This window comes from Taudactylus pleione, unplaced genomic scaffold, assembly GCF_031769625.1.
Source record: "Taudactylus pleione unplaced genomic scaffold, aTauple2 ptg000256l, whole genome shotgun sequence".
Taxonomy (NCBI): Eukaryota; Metazoa; Chordata; class Amphibia; order Anura; family Myobatrachidae; genus Taudactylus; species Taudactylus pleione.
Window position 1 is genome coordinate 2223405 of NW_028284658.1, and position 22785 is coordinate 2246189.

General features: G+C 45.3%; 1 protein-coding gene across 5 annotated transcripts in view; it reads right to left on the minus strand.

The window, feature by feature from the left end:
• CDK5RAP1 (CDK5RAP1 mitochondrial tRNA methylthiotransferase) overlaps positions 1–22785 on the minus strand; it is a 137960-nt gene that overhangs the window by 57274 nt on the left and 57901 nt on the right. For all 5 annotated transcript variants that reach the window (XM_088480556.1, XM_088480553.1, XM_088480552.1 and 2 more), the window contains exon 10: positions 18525–18580. In XM_088480556.1, the coding sequence (XP_088336682.1) occupies positions 18525–18580 (56 nt within the window). The remainder of the gene's footprint in view (positions 1–18524; positions 18581–22785) is intronic.

Below are 22785 nucleotides of genomic sequence, written 5' to 3' on the forward strand. Positions count from 1 at the left end.
CTCTACAGTATGTAATCATTGGTGGGTTCAAGGATTTCATGCCCAAAGTAGGGTCTGTGTTTACAACATGCCAATGTTTCTCAAAGAATTTCATTGTAGATTTCCTACTTGGGGCCGAATTCAATTAGCCACGAAAAGTGCCGTTTGAGGAAAAGTTTTCGCCGATTTGCACTTTTCGCCTGTTTTCAAAGTATCTCCATATTCAACTCCCCGGAGTTTGCGCCTAGGCGAAAATTCCATAGGCAAAAACAGGTGAAAAAGTTTCTCCAGCAAAAGGCAGGAGAAAAGAAGTGCAAAATGCAAATTTTGGGGTAGAAATGTGGGGACTTGGTTCAGAACCCTTTGGAAACCCCCCTAATGACTAATTAGGTAAAATAAATAAAAAAATATATATCTTAATTCATCCCCAAAAAATACAATTTTTGGGGTAAAAATTTAAAAAGTGTTTAAAAATGGGTAAAAAGTGGGGGGCCTGATATTTTGGGGGGCTTTATGGATGAGACAGGTATTTTTGAGATTGCAAGTGGTGTATATTTGAGATTTTTTAAATCTTCATTTTAGAGACATCAAAATATACTAGTACCCATTTTCAGGTATCCCAAATTTAACTACGGTACTTATTTTTCACACATATGCAAATATGCATATAACAGCCCTTTGCAACAAAGTAAGTTCACTAAATACTATTATTAGGGCTACTACTATTATTCTATATTGATACTGAAACTTTTTATGGGGTACAGACTGATACCCCCCCCCAAAAAAAGAGTTCCTTTCCGCTAGTTTCGCTTTGTAAAACATTCGCCTTTCCACGTTTTCACCTGTTTTACAATTGAATAAGGCAAAAAGCAGGGATGCACACGGAGAAAACATTGCGCCGAAACAGGCAAATTCAATCCGCTTTTCGCGGCTAATTGAATTCTGCCCTTGGTGGCAAAATTCAGTCTCTGACTATTGTTCAGTTTGCCCATCTCCTTGGGAAAGGATAGATTAGTGTTATTCCTCATGAACTGAGATATAGGCAAACTTTCTTTCAACATTGGGGGATGATGACTAGTTGCATAAAGCTACGTGCTGCAATCTGTATTTTTCTGCTAGTAGTAGTGCCTTCAATAAATATTGCAATATATTGTAATAGACAAAGTCTACCTTCAACATATCCACTTTGTATGTGAATCTAACTGTACTGGACAACCCTTTCCTTGTATTAACCCTGTTGGCTAGACTCACTTCCGTACTAGTCCAGCTTAAAAAAAAATATATAAATAAATCTCTATAATAGATCAGATCCAAAGATTGGTATTATGTGGGTGTTTTCATATTTACACATCTATAGGTTAGTATAAGATGGTGCCAAATTGGAACCCAATGCGGTTCCAGATATCTGCAGAAAATATTCACCCCCATACATAGAGAACCCCTAGCCAAGATTATTGGCCGGCCTGGGGGATATTGCAGTGCTTTATTAATCTTTGGAAGAGTATAGAAGATGGGTCACACCAGGCCATTCACCTTGAGAAAATTGGATACAGATTAATTTCATGTTGGTATTTGGGGACAAAGGATAATTCAAGTGAAGTAGAGCAATAAAAAAAAAACAAATCAGCTCCTAACTGCCATTTTTCAAACACAGCCTGTAAAATAGAAACTTACAGACACTGCATGAATGTGCGCACCTGATATGCGAGATCCAATTAGAAAAGTCAATTTGTGATAGTTGTGGCGAGCTTGAGCGACTTTTTTACAAACTGCAACCTGGAAGAAGTGCATGATCAAGTGGGGAAACCATACCCCAAAATAGTGACAACTGACATAGCGGGACCATATAGAAGGCTGTTAGTGGCCATAAGGAAAGTACGGGAGGTTTTTAATAGGTGTCAAATTGGTGATTTTTTTACTTTTTATTAATAGTTGAAAAATGATAGCAAGCGAATGTTTTTCGTCAAATGAAAGTCTTTCCAGTATGTTGGGGGTACAGGAAAATGTCAGTATAGTAGTTTTTCAGTGATTTTATTCAAGTTTGTAAAAAGTCGAAATAAACACTTTTACCTCTCATCTTCAAGTTAAAAAGAAAAACTCTCCCATCAATAAAACACCTCCACATACCTGTCCCGCATCATTTACCACTCCACATATCTGCCCCACATCATTTACACCTCCACATACATGTCCCACATCATTTACACCTCCACTTACCTGTGCCACATCATTTACACATCCAGCGTCGGGTCTGCAGCAGCGGTAAGTATGCAGTGTTTGTTAGTGTTTGCAAGTGTGTACGAGTAAATGTGTGTATGAGTGTGTGACCCCCTCCCAAGTGTATGTTTGCACCCCCCTCCCGTAATTGGCTCTGAGAGAACTACATCTCCCAGCAGCCCTTGTACCTCCTCCCTGCAGCCTACCAGCAGTCTCCTGGGACTCCAAGCAACTCCCTCCCCAGTGAGAAGATGGAGGGGAGGCCACCGGGAGCCGCGTAAGACCACGGGGCAGGCAAGTGTGATTTTTTTATTAAGAATTTTTTTTACGTGGCGCAGGGTTTTCAGAGCTGAAAACCCGCAGCCACTATTTTTTTTTTAACAGGATACCGCGGGTATTGGGAGCGCAATGCCCCCTGTATGAGAGCTCCTTATGCAATATCACTGTAGTTGTGCCCGTTATACAATGCCCCCTGTATTAGAGCCCCTTATGCAATGCCACTGTAGTTGTGCCCATTATGCAATGCCAACTGTATAAGAGCTCCTTATGCAATGCCACTGTAGTTGTGCCCTTTATGCAATGCCCCCTGTATTAGAGTCCCTTATGCAGTGTCCCCAGTAGCGCCCATTATGCAGTGCCCCTGATGTGCCCCCCAGTAGTGCCCATTATGGAGTGCCCCTAATGCAGTGCCTCCTCCCAGTGTAGAACAGGACCCACTGCAGTACTTACCTCTTCATGCTGGCCATTGCTCCCGTGTAGACGCTGCCGCTGACTGGATCTAACTAGATCCAGCAGGCACAGGCTCCTCTCATCGCGATGACAAACTCCACCAACTGCATCACTGGGAGCACTGGCCTCTGAAGCGACAACAGGCTTCTTAAATCTCTGATCGCTTCAGAGACCAGCGTTCCCAGTTTTAAATACAGTAAACACTGCCCGATCGGAGCTGAGCTCCGATCACGGCAGGGGTTTGGGCCGCATGATATTTGTATTTGGGCCCACACAGTCGGGCCGCATAAAATGTTTATTTGGGCCGCATGAGGCCCACGGGCCACATGTTTAACATGCCTGGGCCAGATAGTGCTGTAGTGACATTTGCCGATTTGTTAGTGTAATGTGTCACTATGGGAAATATGTTTTTATCATTAGCGATCTTTTTTTGAACTACAAGATAATCATTTGTAATTGCTATGACTTCCTTCATGTCAGCTGTTACAATTAAGCGTTTCTATCCTCTTTTTAGAAATTTATTTCCCATTTCTTCCAGATGTGCTTGATTCAGAGGAACTGGGTTTGCCTATTTTAAGTCCCACTGGATGGAAGTTATATAGAGTGCTGTTCACATCTGTGTCTTTGAAGTAAAGTCTGGTTGTTATCTCGGATTTGGAAATTTATAGATGTACTAAGAAAGGTACTTCATAATTCACTGTAATTTAGGGTGAGTTTAATGGAGACAGCCATTCTCCTAGATAATATCTGCCACCATTGTGGTCAATCATTTTACCGTCCCTGTCCATATCAAACAGATGTCCTCAATATAGCGGCTGTATATAAGCATGTAGTAGATGTATTGCATGAAGCCTCCCACTGATGCATGAAACAATTAGCATATGTTGGTGCCATAGCCAAGCCTATTGCGGTGAAGGTTGATTGTAAATAGTAGTCTCTTCAAATAAACGTTTTTAGTTAGAACTATAATTAACCGTTCCAGTAAGAAGTTCATGTTTGGTCCACACCTGTCCATGAAATCGCTTTTGAGTTGATAGTCCCACTACTTTTGGCCCCTTAAAAAGTGGGAGGCAAATATAGGAACCGTTGTAATTCCTACACCATTCACCTGATTTGGATGTAATTACCCTCAAATTAAATCTGAAAGTCTGCAGTTAAAGCACATCTTGTTTGTTTCATTTCAAAGCCATTGTGGTGGTGAATAGAGGCAAAATATGAAAATTCTGTCAATGTCCCAATATTTATGCACCTGACTATTTCTCCCAGGTCGCATTGTGTAAAAAAGTTGCTCAAGCTTGCCACAACTACAGATAGATAGAGATTATATATATCTTCATTAAATGCCAATGGCTAGAGTGCCTGGCACATAAATGGTTAATTGTAGATACGAAGGAGAGCCAGCACATCCAGATACGTCAAGAATAGAAAAACCACAGCGACAGGGCAGAAACATGCACCTTTATGGAGGCTAGGCGGAGACCCAGATCTAATTCCGCCTGTAGGAAAGCCAGAATACTGAAAATCCGAAAAACCTGAGAATCGTAACCTTTAGGGTGACACCATTCAAAGAAAGTATGCCACACCCTGGGGTAAATCCTGGCAGAAGCAGGTTTCCGAGCTCTGAGCATGGTGTTAACCAGAGCTGGAAAAACCCCTGGACCTTAGTAGGGATGTCTCAACAGCCACGTCGTCAAAGACAGACGACTCAAGTCCGGGTAAAGGCTTGGACCTTGGGACAACAGGTCCGGACGTTGAGGCAACAGCCACGGAGTGTCGATGGAGAGACTCTGTCGATCTGAGTACTAATGACGTCTGGGTCATGCTGGAGCCAGCAGCAGGATCGTGCCTCCTTCTTGCTTGAACTTTCGAAGCACTCAAGGAAGAAGGGAGAACGGAGAAAACAGGTGTGCAAACTGGAAGGCCCCCACGGGACCGACAGAGCGTCTACCAGGAGAGCCTCCTCGTCTCTTGTTCTGGACCCGTACACTGGCAGCTTGCTGTTGGGCCGGGAGGCCATGAGGTCTATTTTGGGAAGGCCCCACCTGTCCACTAGTTGAAACACTTCCTGGTGAAGAAACCATTCCCCTGGATGCACGTCTTAATGGCTGAGGAAGTCCACTTCCCAGTTGAGCACTCCTGGAATGAACACTGCCGAGATTGCTAGGAGATTTCCTTCCGCCCAAGTCAGAATGCAGTACACTTCTACCAGTGCCGCCTGACTTTGAGTTCCCTCCTTGGCAGTTTATGTAAGCCACCATGGTGGCGTTGTCTGACTGGACCTGCATGGGTTTTCTGTGAAGAACGAGTCTCGCTTGCTTAAGAGCTCTGAATTCTGCCCGAAGTTCCAATATGTTGATTGGAAGAGCAGATTCTGCTGACGTCCACTTCCCTTGAAACAGGCGAGGACCTGTCACCGCACCCCAACCTCGGAGACTGGCATCCGTCGTCAGGAGGATCCAGTCTGGGTTCCAAAAGGGGCATCCCTTGTTGAGATGAGATGACTTTAACCGATTGGGCAACCCTTTCCATCTGAAGAGAATAAACTTCTGCAGAGGTCTGGAGTGAAACTGGGCATACTCCACCATGTCGAACGTCGACACCATGGATCCCAGTAACCTCATCGCTGAGTGTATGGACATTCGACGACTGTGCAGGCAATTGCGTGTCCTCGCCTGCAACACAGAGATCTTTTCCCCTGTCAAAAAGATCCCCTGCTGTTGAAAGTTCAACAGGACACCGAGATGGAGCATCCTCTGAGAAGGACTCAGTGAGGACTTCTACCAGTTTATCTGCCATCCGTGATTCTGCAACACAGATAGTCATTTGCACATGGCAGTGAAGCACCTCCGGAGACCTGGCTAATAGTAGAAGGTCGTCCAGGTAGGGTAACAGGCGAACCCCTTGCATCCGCAAGTAGGCCACCATAACCGCCATGACCTTGGTAAACCCCCGCAGTGCTGTAGAGAGGACAAATGGCAGGGCCTGAAACCGGAAATGTTAACCAACTACTGCAAACCTGAGGAAACACTGGTGAGCTGAAGCAATCGGGATATGCAGATAGGCATCCTGAATATCCAGACACACCAAAAAATCCCCAGGTTCCATAGCCAGTATAATGGAACGCAGGGTCTCCATCCTGAACCCAGGAACCCTCAAAAATGTTGAGGGACTTGAAGTTGAGGATAGGACGGTAAGAGCCATTTGGTTTTTGTACCAGAAAGAGGTTGAAATAATACCCTGTAACGGGACAGGCACTATGACCCCTGATTGGAGCATAGAGTGCACTACTTTCTGGATTTCCAGGGCCTTTTCTTGATGTGAATGAAGGCCTGTGGTGAAGAACTAATGGGGAGGCCTTCTGCGAAAGAAAAGGGCGTACCCGTGAGAGACCACTTCCCTTACCCATGTGTCTGTGGTGGTCTGACACCAGCACTGGGCAAACTGTAGAAGTCGGCTTCCCACCCTGGGGTCCCCCAAGTGGAGGCCCGTCCCGTCAGACTGAGGGTTTATCGGCAGGCTTGGCAGCCGGACGTCTGGTGCTCCAAGCTGGTTTCTTAGGCTTGGTAATCTTTCTGGCACCTGACGGTCCAGGAAAGGACTGTACCTTGGGCTTTCCCTGGGGCCGATAGAGCCGGAAGGACGAAGTCCCGGACCCTGATGGAACTGAGGCCGAGGGCAGACACGCAGATTTTTCTGCTGCCAACGTATCCACAAGTTTGTCCAAATCAGGGCTGAACAGGACCTGACCATTACAGGGCAAGCATTCCAATCCCTTCTTGGATTCTGCATACGCTCTCCAAAAGTGCAACCATAGGGAGCGGCAAGCCGCAACAGCCGCAGAGGAAATTCTAGAAGTGAGGACACCGATATCCAAAGCCACCTCATTAATGTATGTAGCTGAATCCGGGAGACTGCCCACTAGCTCCTTCTGCTCATTTGCAGTATCCGGAGAAAAAGATGCCTCCAAGGCGTTCCATGGCTCTGGCTAGCCAGCATATAGCCATAGCTGGTCTGGTAGTCCCTCTAGCAAGGGAGTATGTAGACTTCAAATAAAGCTCCACCTTGTGATCTGTAACATCCTTCAAAGAGGACATGGATGGCATAGGCAAGGTCGCACTCTTCACTAGGTGTGTAACATGAGAATCCACCTTGGGGTGGGGGGTGGGAGCAGTCTCCCATTTAGTGAAATAATCCTCCGCAAAAGGGTAGGCATAAGCCAAGTGCCTTTGAGGTTGGAGACGCTTACCAGGCCTCCCAAAAATGATCCACTATTTGGCCAGATAGAAGAAATACAGTGGAGTCACCTTTAACATCCTTAAAAAAGGAATATTTGGATTTAGCCGCAAGGGGATCCTCATCTCCAATAACCAAGGCCGCACGGACAGCCCGTACGAGACCAGGTATATATATATCTTAGATTTAGACTCTGCTTCCCTAGGGGGGGGGGGCTCAGAGTCAGATAAGTCATGGAGCTCACCGTCGTCAGATATCATCATAATGTGTAGCCTGAGATGACAATAATGGCCTCTTAGACGGCCACAGCGGTGATTCCCCCTGTAAAATGTCCATCAGGTTCTGTACCATGGTGGACAGAGTTTACCCAAACAGGCTCGAAGAGACCTGAGGAGGTGTTTGAGGGAGGCACTGGGGTACCATCAACTGTCTGGGGAACCCCTGCATGGGGGATGAGACCACCGCCTGCTGCGAGAACCCCAACTGGGAAATTACAGGGGAGGGGGGGGGGGGTCGCTAACCATCCCGCAATGGCTGTGTGCCTGAGCAAAACAAGCCTAGGGAGGTTCCTGCACAGAGGCAGAGACAGTAATTGGACGTGAGATAACAGGACACGAAGCACACAAACCCTCAGTGACCACATCCCCTTCCCCTATCCTCAACTTGCATTTGGAGCAGGACAGGAAGATAGGGGTATCATTAAGTGCAGAATCCTCACTCCCAGACATAGTAATGAGAGTATATAGGATGTATGTGACTCACCACACAGAAACACACACTATTTTTACTGTGAAGCAAATTGCAGCCTGACAGAACTGCACCACAAAGGGATTGTAAAAGAAAAGGACAGACAGTCTTTAGAATAGAAAAATACAGTCAGACAGCGCTAGCATAAAGTCACATATTGTACAATGCAGAAATTACACCTGCACTAATGGCACTATAATCAACTACACAGATACAGAGCGTGGTAGGAAATAGTGCTGCACACTCTGACCTGTTGTGGAGGAGAGGTATGCAGGGGGACCCGGACCACGTTGCCACCAAGAGCACAGCGCTCAGCGTCTGCAAAGAGTAAAATGGCCACCGAGGAGCTGAGAGGAGGCGGGTCTGGGGGAAGGACGCTACCACAGCCCGCCAAACCGCAGTGGAAGGCGCTGTAAGTAGCGGGGGAGGTGCCGGCTGTCAGACAGGGAAGGTGCACTCCCCTAGCCTGCAATTAATCGCACAGACGCTGGAGCATTGCCGCACATCCAGCCCAATGTCCCTGGTGGTCCAGTAAGTCGCAGGACTCAATGCCTGGCCCACTTGTAGGCCGTCCCCAGGGAGCCCCCTACCCTGGGGACAAATGGACTGTGCATCGGTGGGTCCCCTCCGTGGGGATTCGCCACTTACCTGAAGTTCCCGTAAATTCGGTCAGAGTCCTGGGATTCCGAGTCCTCCACTAGCTGAGGTCCTGGAATCCCGCTAGGAACCCCGGATCAGTACCGGCGTTCTAGCACCAGCGGAGTGTAGGAGCAATAGCATGGACGTCCTATTGGACTGTCTGTGCTATTTGCTCACAGCAAAAACTCTTCAGGAGCTGTATTAACAGCCCCCCTCTGAATAGTGACCCGACTCCGGGCACCTACGAAAACTGAAGGTGCTTGGCCTGGGGGCGGGGTATAGGAGAGGGACTCCAGTGTATCCTGGGAACTGCAAAATTTAACTCTGAGGTGCCCGATGACTACCGCCATCGCCTAAACCCCAAGGTATCCTGTGGATTCCCTATGGACCCTGAAGTAGAAATGTAAATATGCTCTTCTCACTGATCAGCACCCTGCACCCAGAGTGAACACTGTAATAGATAGAAATACAAATTATATATATATATATATATATTAGGGATGTGCAGGCTCGGATAGGTTCGAGTTTGCACGTGGAGTTCGGATTTTTCCCTCCAAAAAAACGGAACTCAGAACGAGGCAAAACGTCATCTTACATGGACGAACATCATCATTCCTGGTCTTTTGTCCAGGAATGATGATGTTCGTCCATGTAAGATGACGTTTTGCCTCGTTCTGAGTTCCGTTTTTTTGGAGGGAAAAATCCGAACTCCACGTGCAAACTCGAACCTATCCGAGCCTGCACATCCCTAATATATATATATATGTGTATATATATATATATATATATATATATATATATATATATATACATACACATACACACACACATATACACATATACACACACACACATACATAAATATACATATATTGCACAAGGTAATGGCGGCACTCAGGTTTCTCAACATAATACAAGCAACAAGTGTTTCAATGTATTTGTTTTTATTTGTATATATTTGTATTTGTCATCAGGGGTAAGATATTAAGAAACTGCCCTCACATTATAGCCCAGAGATCATCTGAGGATAATTACGGCACAATTAGATGACATCATCACTATGAGAGAATCACTAAGACAGCCAGAAAACAACGGAGATAAAGAAGCAATAACCAAATACCGAAATACAAAAATACGATACCAACATACCGTCAAACAAATACAGAATATGCATACAAGCTGAGTCTCCCATATCCAAATATTCCGAAATACGGATTCATTTTGGCATAACTGAGATAATGAAACCTTTAATTTTTGATGGTTCAATGTACACAAACTTTGTCTAAGGCACAAATTATTAAAAATATTGTATAAAATTACCTTCAGGCTGTGTGTATAAGGTGTATATGAAACATAAATGAATTTCATTTCTAAACACAAACTTTTCTTGAGCCACAACATTTTTGAAAACATTGTATAAAATTACCTGCAGACTGTGTGTATAAGTGTATATAACACATAAATGCCTTCTGTGTGTATATTGGAGTCCCATTCCTAAGATATTTCATTATGATATGCAAATATTCCAAAATACGGAGTATTCTGTTATCCAAAATACCCCTGGTCCCAAGCATTTTGGATATGGGAGACTCAACCTGTACTAGGAATAAACTGATATTGTATATAGTGTTATAAATAATAATTATGATCACAGTCCATAAACATATATGAATGTAAGAGGTCTGCCATAGAGTTATATTTAATAGCCTAATCTCACAAAAACTGCAGGCAAAGATACATAAAGTACATGCTATTTTATTTATAAAGACACCTGGAGACTGTATTTGAGACCTAAAGGTCCCGTAAGTGAGCAACTGTCTTCCACTAACTCCGGTGAAACTATATACTATACTATAGGTGCATACAGACTGTGTTGACTATATATAAGGGCAATATCCCATATAAAAACTTAACGAACACCATGTTTTTACATTAGCTCCTAAGAATTATTTGGAATTCTAGTTATATTTTATACATATTACAACCAATAGAGCCATTAACAAACTATGAATGTATTTTTATTGATATATTTATGTGCGTTTTTATATCATATTAATTAATTTGTTGTCGATGCCAACTCAGATTAATATTTAATATTTTATAACTGATATTTTGAACTGCAGGCTGTCTGTGTTTGTTTATTTTGTATCTCAGGAATCCACAATCAGAGAGCCAGTGAGTTGAGCTGTACTGGGGCTGGAAACCTGCAGTGCACAGCAACTTTTGAGTACAGGTTAAAAATAAAAAGCAGAAGAACCCATGCAGTTTGTGCAAATTAACCCATATAACACTGCAATGAACAAGGGTCACACTTGACTTTCCACCTCTGATCCCTGCTATGTGCCCCCACCCCTGTTGATTTACACATCAAAAATGTTGGACATCTATCAACACACAGCAGCTCCTAACCAGTCCCAACCAATCAGCGAGAACAACAACGCTCACTCTAATTAGCTATCAAGAGGTTGCCAGTCACCAGAGTACCTGAGTGCCTGTGGCAACTTGTGGTACTGGGCATGAATAGAAATCTCCCTAAAAATAGTGTAGACATCAAAAAAAAGGAGAGTGACTTAGTCTCACGATGGCAGCCCGGTGTGTGCCCCTTTGCCGAGGGCAGGAGTCCCAAGGGAATTCCAGCACAGGGAGCCAGAACAAAAGTATATTCCTTGCCTGTTCTTTTTCTTGGCCCCTAAGGGTGGAAATATGGACATTCTCAAGTTGGTAGGAGAGATGGTAGCTAAGGATCTTAATAAAGACACAGCCACATTAGATGGCCCTCCCATTGAAAGTCAACACCTTCACATTTAACTTTGCTCCATTTCTAATTAATGTAGCGTTCTGATCAGTGGTATACACACAAACAGAATATGCTCTACTTCACCTACTACAATACAGGTTTAAGGATGCAGTAGAGCAAATTTAGAAAACCCAATTTTCTCCATTGGTTACTAACTTTTGAACAGTTCACCTGTTTCTTTCGGGGTACTCAAATTAGTGTCTTCTGAACATAACTGACAGATCTGAAAAACAGCACGCCAGCAATAATCAAAACTAGTGAAAAGGAAAAAAGTAGTGATGTTACCCATAACAACCAATCATATTGTTTATTTTTAATGTCTAGACCAGTGGTTCCCAAACTGTGCGCCGTGGCACCCTAGGGTGCCTTGGGACACTTGCAGGGGTGCCTCAGGTTGGTGGTCCAACACCAAATCTAATTATTTATGGTTAATGTAATGGAAATATGTGAACAAACAGAAGTGTAAACCTGTCCACCACCACATAACTGAACCTAAGAATGGGGTAAGCACAATTTACTTCACTTTACGACTTCACTTTATTTTTTTTTATATTTCTCTATAACAAACTGAAACTTAGGTGTGCCGTGAAAACAATGCTGTTACTCTAATGCGCAGTGATTCAAAATAGTTTGGGAACCACTGGTCTAGACTATACAACAGTATAGTACATATAATCTGATTGGTTGCTATGGTCAACACCTCCACTTTTCCAAATCACTGGATTGTCGACAAAGTCCCTACAAACACCAAAGACCTCAATCTACCTACTTATAAATGTGTTAAAACTAGGGGTGTGCACCGGCCACTTTTCGTGTTTTGTGTTTTGGTTTTGGATCTGGATCTTTCTTCGTGTTTTGGATCTGGATTGGTTTTGCCAAAACCACCCTTCCGTGTTTTGGGTTCTGGGTTTTGTGTTTTGGATCTGTATTTTTTTGAAAAAAAGCATAAAAACAGCTAAAATCACAGAATTTGTAGGTTTTTCTGCTCCTATGCTATTATTAACCTCAATAACCTTAATTTCCACTCATTTCCAGTCTATTCTGAACACCTCACACCTCACAATAGTGTTTTTATGTCCAAAACGTTGCACCGAGGTAGCTGGATGACTATGCTAAGCGACACGAGTGGGCGGCACAAACACGTGACCCATCTAGGCGTGAAACTGCAGTGGCAGACAGGATGGCAGTTTGAAAAACTAGGCCCAAACTGTACATAATGCAAAGAAAAAAAAGAGGTGCAAGATGGAATTGTCCTTGGGCCCTCCCACCCACCCTTATGTTGTATAAACAGGACATGCACACTTTAATAAATCAATCATTTCAGCGCCAGGGTCTGCCACACAACTGTGGCTGAAATGATTGGTTCGTTTGGGCCCCCACAAAACAAGCTGGCAATTAATGTGTCCCTGCACAAACTGGCTCTATGGAGGCAAGATGTCATCCTCATCCTCCTCATCCACCGATTCCTCACCCTCTTCAGTGTGTACATCCTCATCCTCACAAAGTATTAACTCGTCCCCACTTGAATCCACCACCACAGGTCCCTCTGTACCTTCTGGAGGCTGGTCTCCCTGGAAGAGCTGATAATTCATTTTGATGAACATCATCTTCTCCACATTCTGTGGAAGCAACCTCCTACGCCTTTCGCTGACAAGGTTCCCGGCTGCACTAAACACTCTTTCGGAGTACACACTGGAGGGGGGGCAACTCAGGTAAAATAGAGCCAGTTTGTACAGGGGCCTCCAAATTGCCTCTTTTTCCTGCCAGTACAGGTATGGACTGTCTGCCATGCCTACTTGGATGCTGTCACCGATGTAATCCTCCACCATTCTGTCAATGGTGACAGTATCATATGCAGTGACAGTAGACATGTCAGAAATTGTTGCCAGGTCCTTCAGTCCGGACCAGATGTCCAAACTTGGTCCTGCCTGCCCTGCATCACCGCCAGCGGGTTGCTTAGGATACCTAAGTTTTTTTCCTGGCAGCCCCAGTTGCAGGAGAAAATGAAGAAGGAGCCGTTGACGTGTCACGTTCCGCTTCAGCTGACAGTGTGTTCACCAGCAGGTCTTTGCACCTCTGCAGGCTTGTGTCGGCCGGAAAGAGAGACACCACATAGGCTTTAAACCTAGGATCGAGCACGGTGGCCAAAACGTAGTGGTCTGATTTCAACAGATTGACCACCCTGGAATCCTGGCAAAGCGAATGAAGGGCTTCATCCACAAGTCCCACATGCCGAGCGGAATCGCTCCGTCTTAGCTCCTCCTTCACTTTCTCCAGCTGCTTCTGCAAAAGCCTGATGAGGGGAATGACCTGACTCAAGCTGGCAGTGTCTGAACTGACTTCACGTGTGGCAAGTTCGAAGGGCTGGAGAACCTTGCACAACACGGAAATCATTCTCCACTGCGCTTGAGTCAGGTGCATACCCCCTCCTTTGCCTATGTCATAGGTGGATGTATAGGCTTGTATGGCCTTTTGCTGCTCCTCCATCCTCTGAAGCATATAGAGGGTTGAGTTCCACCGCGTCACAACCTCTTGCTTCAGGTGATGGCGGGGCAGGTTCAAGAGTGTTTGCTGGCGCTCCAGTCTTCGGCACGCAGTCGCTGAATGGCGAAAGTGGCCAGAAATTTTTCGGGCCACCCAAAGCGTCTCCTGCACGCCCCTGTCGCTTTTCAGAAAATTCTGCACCACCAAGTTTATTGTGTGAGCAAAACATGGGACGTGCTGGAATTTGCCCAGATGTAATGCCCGCACAATATTGGTGGCGTTGTCAGATATCACAAATCCCCAGGAGAGTCTAAGTGGGGTAAGCCACTGGGCGATGATTTCCCTCAGTTTCTCTAAGAGGTTGTCGGCGGTGTGCCTCTTACTGAAACCGGTGATACACAGCGTAGCCTGCCTTGTAACGAGCTGGCATTTCTGAGATGCTGCTACTGGTGACGCTGCTGCTGTTGCTGCGTAAGGTGATACATCTACCCAGTGGGCTGTCACAGTCATATAGTCCTTAGTCTGCCCTGTTCCACTTGTCCACATGTCCGTGGTTAAGTGGACATTGTGTACAACGGCATTTTTCAGGACACTGAGGACACTTTTTCTGACGTTTCTGTACAGTCTCGGTATCGCCTGCCTAGTGAAGTGGAATCTAGACGGGATTTGGAACCGGGGACACACTACCTCCATCAATTGTCTAAATCCCACTGCACTAATGGCGGATACCGGACGCACGTCTAACACCAACATAGCAGTCAAGGCCTCAGTTATACGTTTTGCTTCAGGATGACTGCTGTCGTACTTCATCCTCCTCGCTAAGGACTGTTGGAGGGTCAATTGTTTAGTAAAAGTAGTGGTGTTCCTACTTCCTCTCTGGGATGATGAACGACTCCCAGCAGCAGCAACAGCAGCAGCGGCAGCAGTAGGCGTAGCAATGCAGGATCCTCCGGAGGAATCCCGGATAGGAGAGTCAGTCATGCCAGTGACATGGCCTGCAGGACTACTTCCGATCCTAACTAAGGAGGAAATTGACGAGGAGGGAGTTGACGGTGTGGTTTGCAGGCGCTTGGATACAACAGGACAACGGGATTTAGGTGTCCCTGGACTGCTTACGGTCTTAGCCAAAGTTTCTGAACTTGACAGTAACTTTTTATGAACGCGCTGCAGGTGCCGTATAAGGGAGGATGTTCCTAGGTGGTTGACGTCCCTACCCCTACTTATTTCACCTTTACATATGGTACATATGGCAAGACAGTTGTTGTCCGGATTTGGATAGAAATATTGCCAGACCAAAGAGGTGGAATGTTTGGTCTTCTGCCCAGGCATGACCGTGATGGGCTTTTTCATCCCACGGACAACAACTGTCTCCCCCGGAGCCTGATTTAAACAAACCACATCACCATCAGAATCCTCCTCGCCAACTTCCTCCTCAGCGCCAGCTACACCAGTATCCTCATCCTGTTGTACTTCAACAGTGACATCTTCAATTTGCATATCAGCAAGTGGACTGTGGGTGCTCCTTTCAGCACTTGCAGGGGGCGTGCAAATGGTGGAAAGAGCCACCTCTTCCCGTCCAGTGCTGGGAAGGTCAGGCATCGCAACCACCACCACACTTGGACTCTCCTTGGGGATTTGTGATATCTTCTTAGAAAGCACAGTTCTTCGCTGTGCTTTTGCCAGCTTAACTCTTTTGATTTTTTTAGTGGGAGGAGGGCTTCCATCGTCATGTGAAGCTGAACCACTAGTCATGAACATACTAGGGATCGACCTTAGCCGTTCCTTGCCACTCCGTGTCGTAAATGGCATATTGGCAAGTTTACGTTTCTCTTCAGCTGATTTAAATGTCTTTTTCAAGGTCATTTTCCTGAACTTTGCCATTTGGGATTGTATGTGCCCTCTACTATGACATTGGGCATCGGCCTTGGCAGACGACGTTGATGGCATGTTATCGTCTATGTCATGACTAGTGGCAGCAGCTTCAGCACTAGGAGGAAGTGGTTCTTGATCTTTCTCTATTTTATTTTTATCGGAGAAAGTTTGGTCCTCCATTTATGTTATATCGATTTGATATATACGTGCGGCTAAACACAGAAAATAATTTTTTTTTTGGTTTGGACTGGAGTGTACTTTGTGGGTTACAGCACCCTTTAACGGTCAAGCCAGCCGGCCCTTTACTTATGACACAGGCGCACGCTTGGCACTACTTTGTTGATGCACGTGCGGCTACTGCGCACACAATTCACAAACACAGAAAATAATTTTTTTTTGGTTTGGACTGGAGTGTACTTTCGGGGGTTACAGCACCCTTTAACGGTCAAGCCAGCCAGCCCTTTACTTATGACACAGGCGCACGCTTGGCACTACTTTGTTGATGCACGTGCGGCTACTGCGCACACAATTCACAAACACAGAAAATAATTTTTTTTTGGTTTGGACTGGAGTGTACTTTCGGGGGTTACAGCACCCTTTAACGGTCAAGCCAGCCGGCCCTTTACTTATGACACAGGCGCACGCTTGGCACTACTTTGTTGATGCACGTGCGGCTACTGCGCACACAATTCACAAACACAGAAAATAATTTTTTTTTTGGTTTGGACTGGAGTGTACTTTGGGGGTTACAGCACCCTTTAACGGTCAAGCCAGCCGGCCCTTCACTTATGACACAGGCGCACGCTTGGCACTACTTTGTTGATGCACGTGCGGCTACTGCGCACACAATTCACAAACACAGAAAATAATTTTTTTTTTTGGTTTGGACTGGAGTGTACTTTCGGGGGTTACAGCACCCTTAACGGTCAAGCCAGCCGGCCCTTTACTTATGACACAGGTGCACGCTTGGCACTACTTTGTTGATGCACGTGCGGCTACTGCGCACACAATTCACAAACACAGAAAATAATTTTTTTTTTGGTTTGGACTGGAGTGTACTTTCGGGGGTTACAGCACCCTTAACGGTCAAGCCAGCCGGCCCTTTACTTATGACACAGGCGCACGCTTGGCACTACTTTGTTGATGCATGTGCGGCTACTGCGCACACAATTCACAAACACAGAAAATAATTTTTTTTTTGGTTTGGACTGGAGTGTACTTTCGGGGGTTACAGCACCCTTAACGGTCAAGCCAGCCGGCCCTTTACTTATGACACAGGTGCACGCTTGGTACTACTTTGTTGATGCACGTGCGGCTACTGCGCACACAATTCACAAACACAGAAAATAATTTTTTTTTTGGTTTGGACTGGAGTGTACTTTCGGGGGTTACAGCACCCTTAACGGTCAAGCCAGCCGGCCCTTTACTTATGACACAGGCGCACGCTTGGCACTACTTTGTTGATGCACGTGCGGCTACTGCGCACACAATTCACAAACACAGAAAATATATTATTTTTTTAGCACTTGGGGGGAGCACCCCTGATGGACAGAGCACCCCCTGGACAACACTACAGCACTCCTTTAGGACTGGGACACTGCACAGGACTTTGGAGTGGACACAGCCCCTATGGAGAACTGACTGCACAACACAGTCCAGCCAGCCCCTATGGACTTTGAAGTAGTGGACACAGCCCCTATTAACAACAGCAGCACAGCACAACACAGCCAGCCCCTATGGACTTTGAAGTAGTGGACAACAGCAGCACTACACTACACTACACTACACAGCCCTAACTCCCACCCTCCCTCTTCACTGTCCACAGCCGAGTGAGAAAATGGCGCCGACGCGGGTACCTTATATAGGATCCAAAACCCGCGAGACTCGGAAGGCGGGATGATGACGTTTTGCCTCGATTTCAGATCCGAGTCAGGCGGGAAAAGTCGAGCCTGACTCGGATCGGACTCGGATCGGGGGGGCTCGGGGGGGTTCGGATTTCAGAAATCCGAACCCGCTCACCCCTAGTTAAAACACAAATTACACAAATAATTGATCAGGTTTTTACTTCCTTTCGATTTCAGAGAACAATATTTTTCAGCTTACATGTAATGCACCACTAAATATTAATGTCTCTAAGGTATAATACAGTTAATGAAAGCAATTAATGTAGTGACAAAAACACTGCTAACATTAAAAAAAGTAGGGTTTTTAAACAAAAAACTCTGTTTAACTGCAATGTAGCACAAAATCATAAAAGTTCCTGTTACTATAAACAAAATACTTAAAAATATAAGACCCCATTGAGATCCCAACTTAAAAATTGGTATTGACAATCTTTAACATGAAGGAATACACAAAATTTTACAATGTTAAACAATAAATATTTTATTTAGAAATATACAGTAAAAACAGGGGGTTTATTAAAGCGGTTTTCAAATAAATCTTTGAGCCTGATCCTGAAATGTTGGCTTCCTTAACTTAGTTATATGGTATATCAAATCAAAACCTGTTCTGAACAAAATAGTTTGGTTTTTTTTTGTTTTGTTTTAAAAAGATCTCAATCCTGGTCTGAGAAAATTAGGTTTTTACATGCTCACAAATGACAAAAAAAAATTGTATTTTTGACATTTTCAACTCCTTATAGCTTAAAAACTACACGAGATGTAATAACAAACGTGAATATGTGGGACACTTTTACAAGAGTAAATGAGTGCAAATAAAGTAAATGGTAAGGGTATTTTGCATTGGATGACTTAACACAGAATGATCAAATCTGTAGATACTGCCCATTAAGGAAGACAGCATTTTGAATAAAGAGATCACTAACCTGGAACCTGCTCTCGGATATTCTGTATCAGATCCAAATAAGCTTCTCGACTATATCTGAACAACAAGAGCAATATTTTACCAAATAGTATATAAAGACAAAATGATTGCCAGAAAACCATAACAAATATTTTATCTGCTCTAATTAATAAACAATATTTTTAACTGCATGAAAGACATGAGATAAAAGTGGATAGTGCAAAGGCATGACATACAATTTCTGGGCCCCAAAGCAATATTTAAGGAGGCAAAGCCCTCATTCTCCTCATGTAAGCATTCAGTGGCACTTTTGTGGCTTTGATGTGCAGAGAATCTGCATCTGTCTAGATGGTAGAAGTTCTGCATTTTCAATACATTTCTGTTGGAATAGGAGCAGAAGGAATAGCCCAAATAAAACTCCCATGTGGACACATACTGTACTTCTCGCACCAAACACATTAGGTCAAAGAATCATGACTTTAACATTCATACCATTAATCTCAGTTGCTTTAAGTCTTAATGATAAAACAGAATTTGCAGATGAAGGATGCTGTAACAAACAAGACAATTTGGGTGATATCTTCCAAAGAATTTGGGTAGGGGCGTAACTAGAACTTTGGGGACTCGTAGGAAAATTTTTTAAAGGGGCCCCACAACTCAGGTATCCACCAGAGAAGGTATGACTAGTGCAGCACAAGCCCCCGTGAGGGATAAGGCTACAACCGTGCTCAGCATAAAAAGACATATGGTCCATAGTAATCGTACTCCTTGCACCAAGAATAGTTTTGTCAGTGAATTTGGGGATTCAGAGTAGCTTGTTGGGGAAAATGTATGGTAAAATGACCAAAGAATTTTCACCATGTCTGAGATACATCCCGAGATCTAAAGAATGAGAGCGGGAGCTTGCTACTGTTGTAGGAGTGTGCTCATATGGGTCTAGGCACTGATGACTGTACGATATATCATATGCTCAACTACAGTAAGTAGACAGGAGGAGGCCGAAGGGAATGAACTATGCCCTGGGGAAGGAATAACCCCTGTCAAAAGAGAGATCCAGGATTAATGTAAGAGTTCGGGTTTGATGCACAGACAATTTGTGGCCAATTACAAATCAGCCATTGCTTTCCACAGGTATCGGGCCAACTCAGAGTCTTGCGTTATCTCTTAGTCTTCAATCCTGGAAGAGTATTTTGTGACAATGCACATGTTGTACAGAGTGGCCTGGTCCCAAAGGCATGGGCTCCAGATAGATTTATCCAGAGTGTAAAAAAAACACAGGGAAAATAAGCAAACTCTGTACTAGGCCAGGAAACTGAATTTGATTGGAGGAAAAAGAGAAGTGAAGGAAAGTAGGGTGCCTTGCCTGATAAAGAAAGGAATATAACCCAGCATATGTGTCCTCTGCAGATGGAGAAATTTGTACCAGTCACTATTTATAGCAGAGGTTCCTAAACTCTGCCATTACAGTCCATGTTTTAAGGATATCCATGCTTAAGCACAGGTAACAATTAGTACCTCAATCAATTTGATTTAACCATCTGAATTCAATCAGGGATTTCCTTAAAACCTGGACTGTAATGATAAGAGTTTGGGAACCTCTGATTTAGAGTACAAAAACCTACTAACTTGCTCAATAATTGCAAAAGAAATTATTTTATCTCCAGTCGAGAAGATCCCTGATCTTTGAATACTACTTAAAAATCCCTTTGCTGCAACTCCATTTGCTGCTGCTCCGATAACTCAAAAGTGTCCAAGAGCAAAATCGGAACATAATAAGAGATATGGCAAGAACTTACCTTTGTTATCTCTATTTCTACAGTCCATAGGGTCTACAGGAGACCTTGGGGTATAGGCGATGGCTCTGCCCTCGGGCACCACACAGACAATCTTTTGGTCCCAGGATGCACCGGGGCCTCCTCTCCTATACCCCGCCCCCAGGCCAAGGCTCCTTCAGTTTTGTAACAAGCCATAGGCTGCAGGAGGAAAAAAACAGAGAGAAGCAAGTCTGGAACACCCAAGATCCACATTCTCACAGAGAAGGAGACAGAAAAACCGGTGTCCAGGTCAAAACCCATCTGAAGCACAGGTGCGACAGGGTGGGAGTCCTGTGGACCCTATGGACTTTGTAGAAAGAGAGATAAAGGTAAGTTCTTACCATATCTCTTATTTACTACATCAGTGTCCATAGGGCTCCACAGGAGACCTTGGGGATGTCCGAAAGCAGTACCCTTAAGGGCAAGAGGCAAAGGTATCAAAAGCGTAATACCTGACAAAGGTATGGCCAGATGACCACGTGGCCGCCTTACAAAGCTGAACATCCGAGGCACCACGGCGAGCTGCCCACGAAGGACCCATGGACCGAGTAGAATGAGTAGTAACAGAGGGCAGCACTGGAATGCCCTCATGAGTGTAAGCCTCAGAGATTGCCATGCGAATCCACCTTGCCAACATCTGCTTGTAGGCAGGACATCCCTTCTTATGGAAACTGTAGGAGGACAAACGAGGAGTCCGACTTCCGAAGGGAACTGGTACGGTCCACGTAAATACGAAGAGCACGTACCACATCCAATGAGGCCTCACCTGCTGAAAGGTCTGGTGAGTTAAAGGCCGGCACTATAATTTCCTCGTTAATTTGGAAACTAGAGACCACCTTAGGAAGGAAACAAGGGCGAGGCCTAAGAACCGCTCTGTTCCTATGAAAAATCAGAAAGGGAGGGCGACAGGAGAGAGCCCCCAAATCTGACACCCTTCTAGCTGAAGCAATAGCTAGAAGAAAGACAGTCTTAGCTGTGAACCATTTGAAGTCCACTGAGTCTAGAGGTTCAAATGGAGGAACCTGGAGAGCCCTAAGAACCACAGCCAAATCCCAAGGAGCCACTGGGGGGACAAAGGGAGGCTGAATGCGAAGGGCACCCTGCATAAAAGTGCGGTTAACAGGAAGCGGAGCAGTCCTACACTGAAACTACTTAGATAGTACGGAAACATGAACCTTCAAGGAAGCGAGGCGGAGACCCTTATCCAAGCCCGCATGTAGGTAATACAGAACCCTGGATATACGAAATACCAAGGGATCGTACCCCCTGGGCCGAAACCATTCAAAACATGTATGCCACACCCTATGGTAAATCCTGGCAGAAGCAGGTTTCCGAGCTCTAAGCATGGTGTTCACCACAGAAATGGAGAACCCCTTAGCCCTGAGGGATGTCTCAAGAGCCACGGCGTCAAAAATAGACGACCCAGATCAGGGTAGAGACAAGGACCCCGAGACAACAGATCCAGACGTTGAGGCAACAGCAACGGAGAGTCGATGGAGAGACTCCGCAGATCTGAGTACCAGTGACGTCTGGGCCATGCTGGAGCCACCAGCAGGATACTGCCCCCTTCCTGCTTGAACTTTCAAAGTACTCGAGGAAGAAGGGCGAACGGAGGAAACAGATACGCAAACTGGAAGGTCCACCGGACTGACAGAGCGTCCACCAGGAGAGCCTCTGTGTCTCTTGTTCTGGACCCGTACACAAGCAGCTTGCGGTTATGTCTGGAGGCCATGAGGTTTATTTTGGGAAGGCCCCACTTGTCCAATAGGAGATGAAATACTTCCGGGTGAAGAGACCAATCCCCTGGATGCACATCGTGACGGCTGAGGAAGTCCGCTTCCCAGTGGAGTACTCCTGAAATGAACATTGCCGATATGGCTGGGAGATTGCCTTCCACCCAAGTCAGAATGCGGGATACCTCTTTTAGGGCTGTCTTACTTCTCGTTCCTCCTTGACGATTTATGTAAGCCACCGTGGTGGCGTTGTCTGACTGAATTTGCACGGGTTTCCCCTGCAGAATGAGTCTTGCTTGTTCCAGCGCTCTGAATACTGCCCGAAATGCCAACACATTGATCGGCAGGGCAGCTTCCGCGGGCGTCCACCGTCCCTGGAAGACGTATGGACCCGTCACAGTGCCCCAACCCCGAAGATCGGCATCCATTGTTAGGAGGACCCAGTTCGAGATCCAAAACGGGCGTCCCCTGTTGAGATGAGACTACTTTAACCACCAAGTCAGAGACAGGCGCACCTCCAGAGACAGCACAATCATTTGTGTTTTTACCAGACGGGGTAATCCGTCCCATCTGGAGAGAATCAACATCTGCAGAGGTCTGGAATGAAACTGGGCATACTCCACCATGTCGAACATCGACACCATGGAACTCTGTAACTTCATTGCCGAGTGAAGGGATGCTCGGCGACCCTGGAGGCAATTGCGTATCTTGGACTGTAACAAGGAGATCTTTTTTC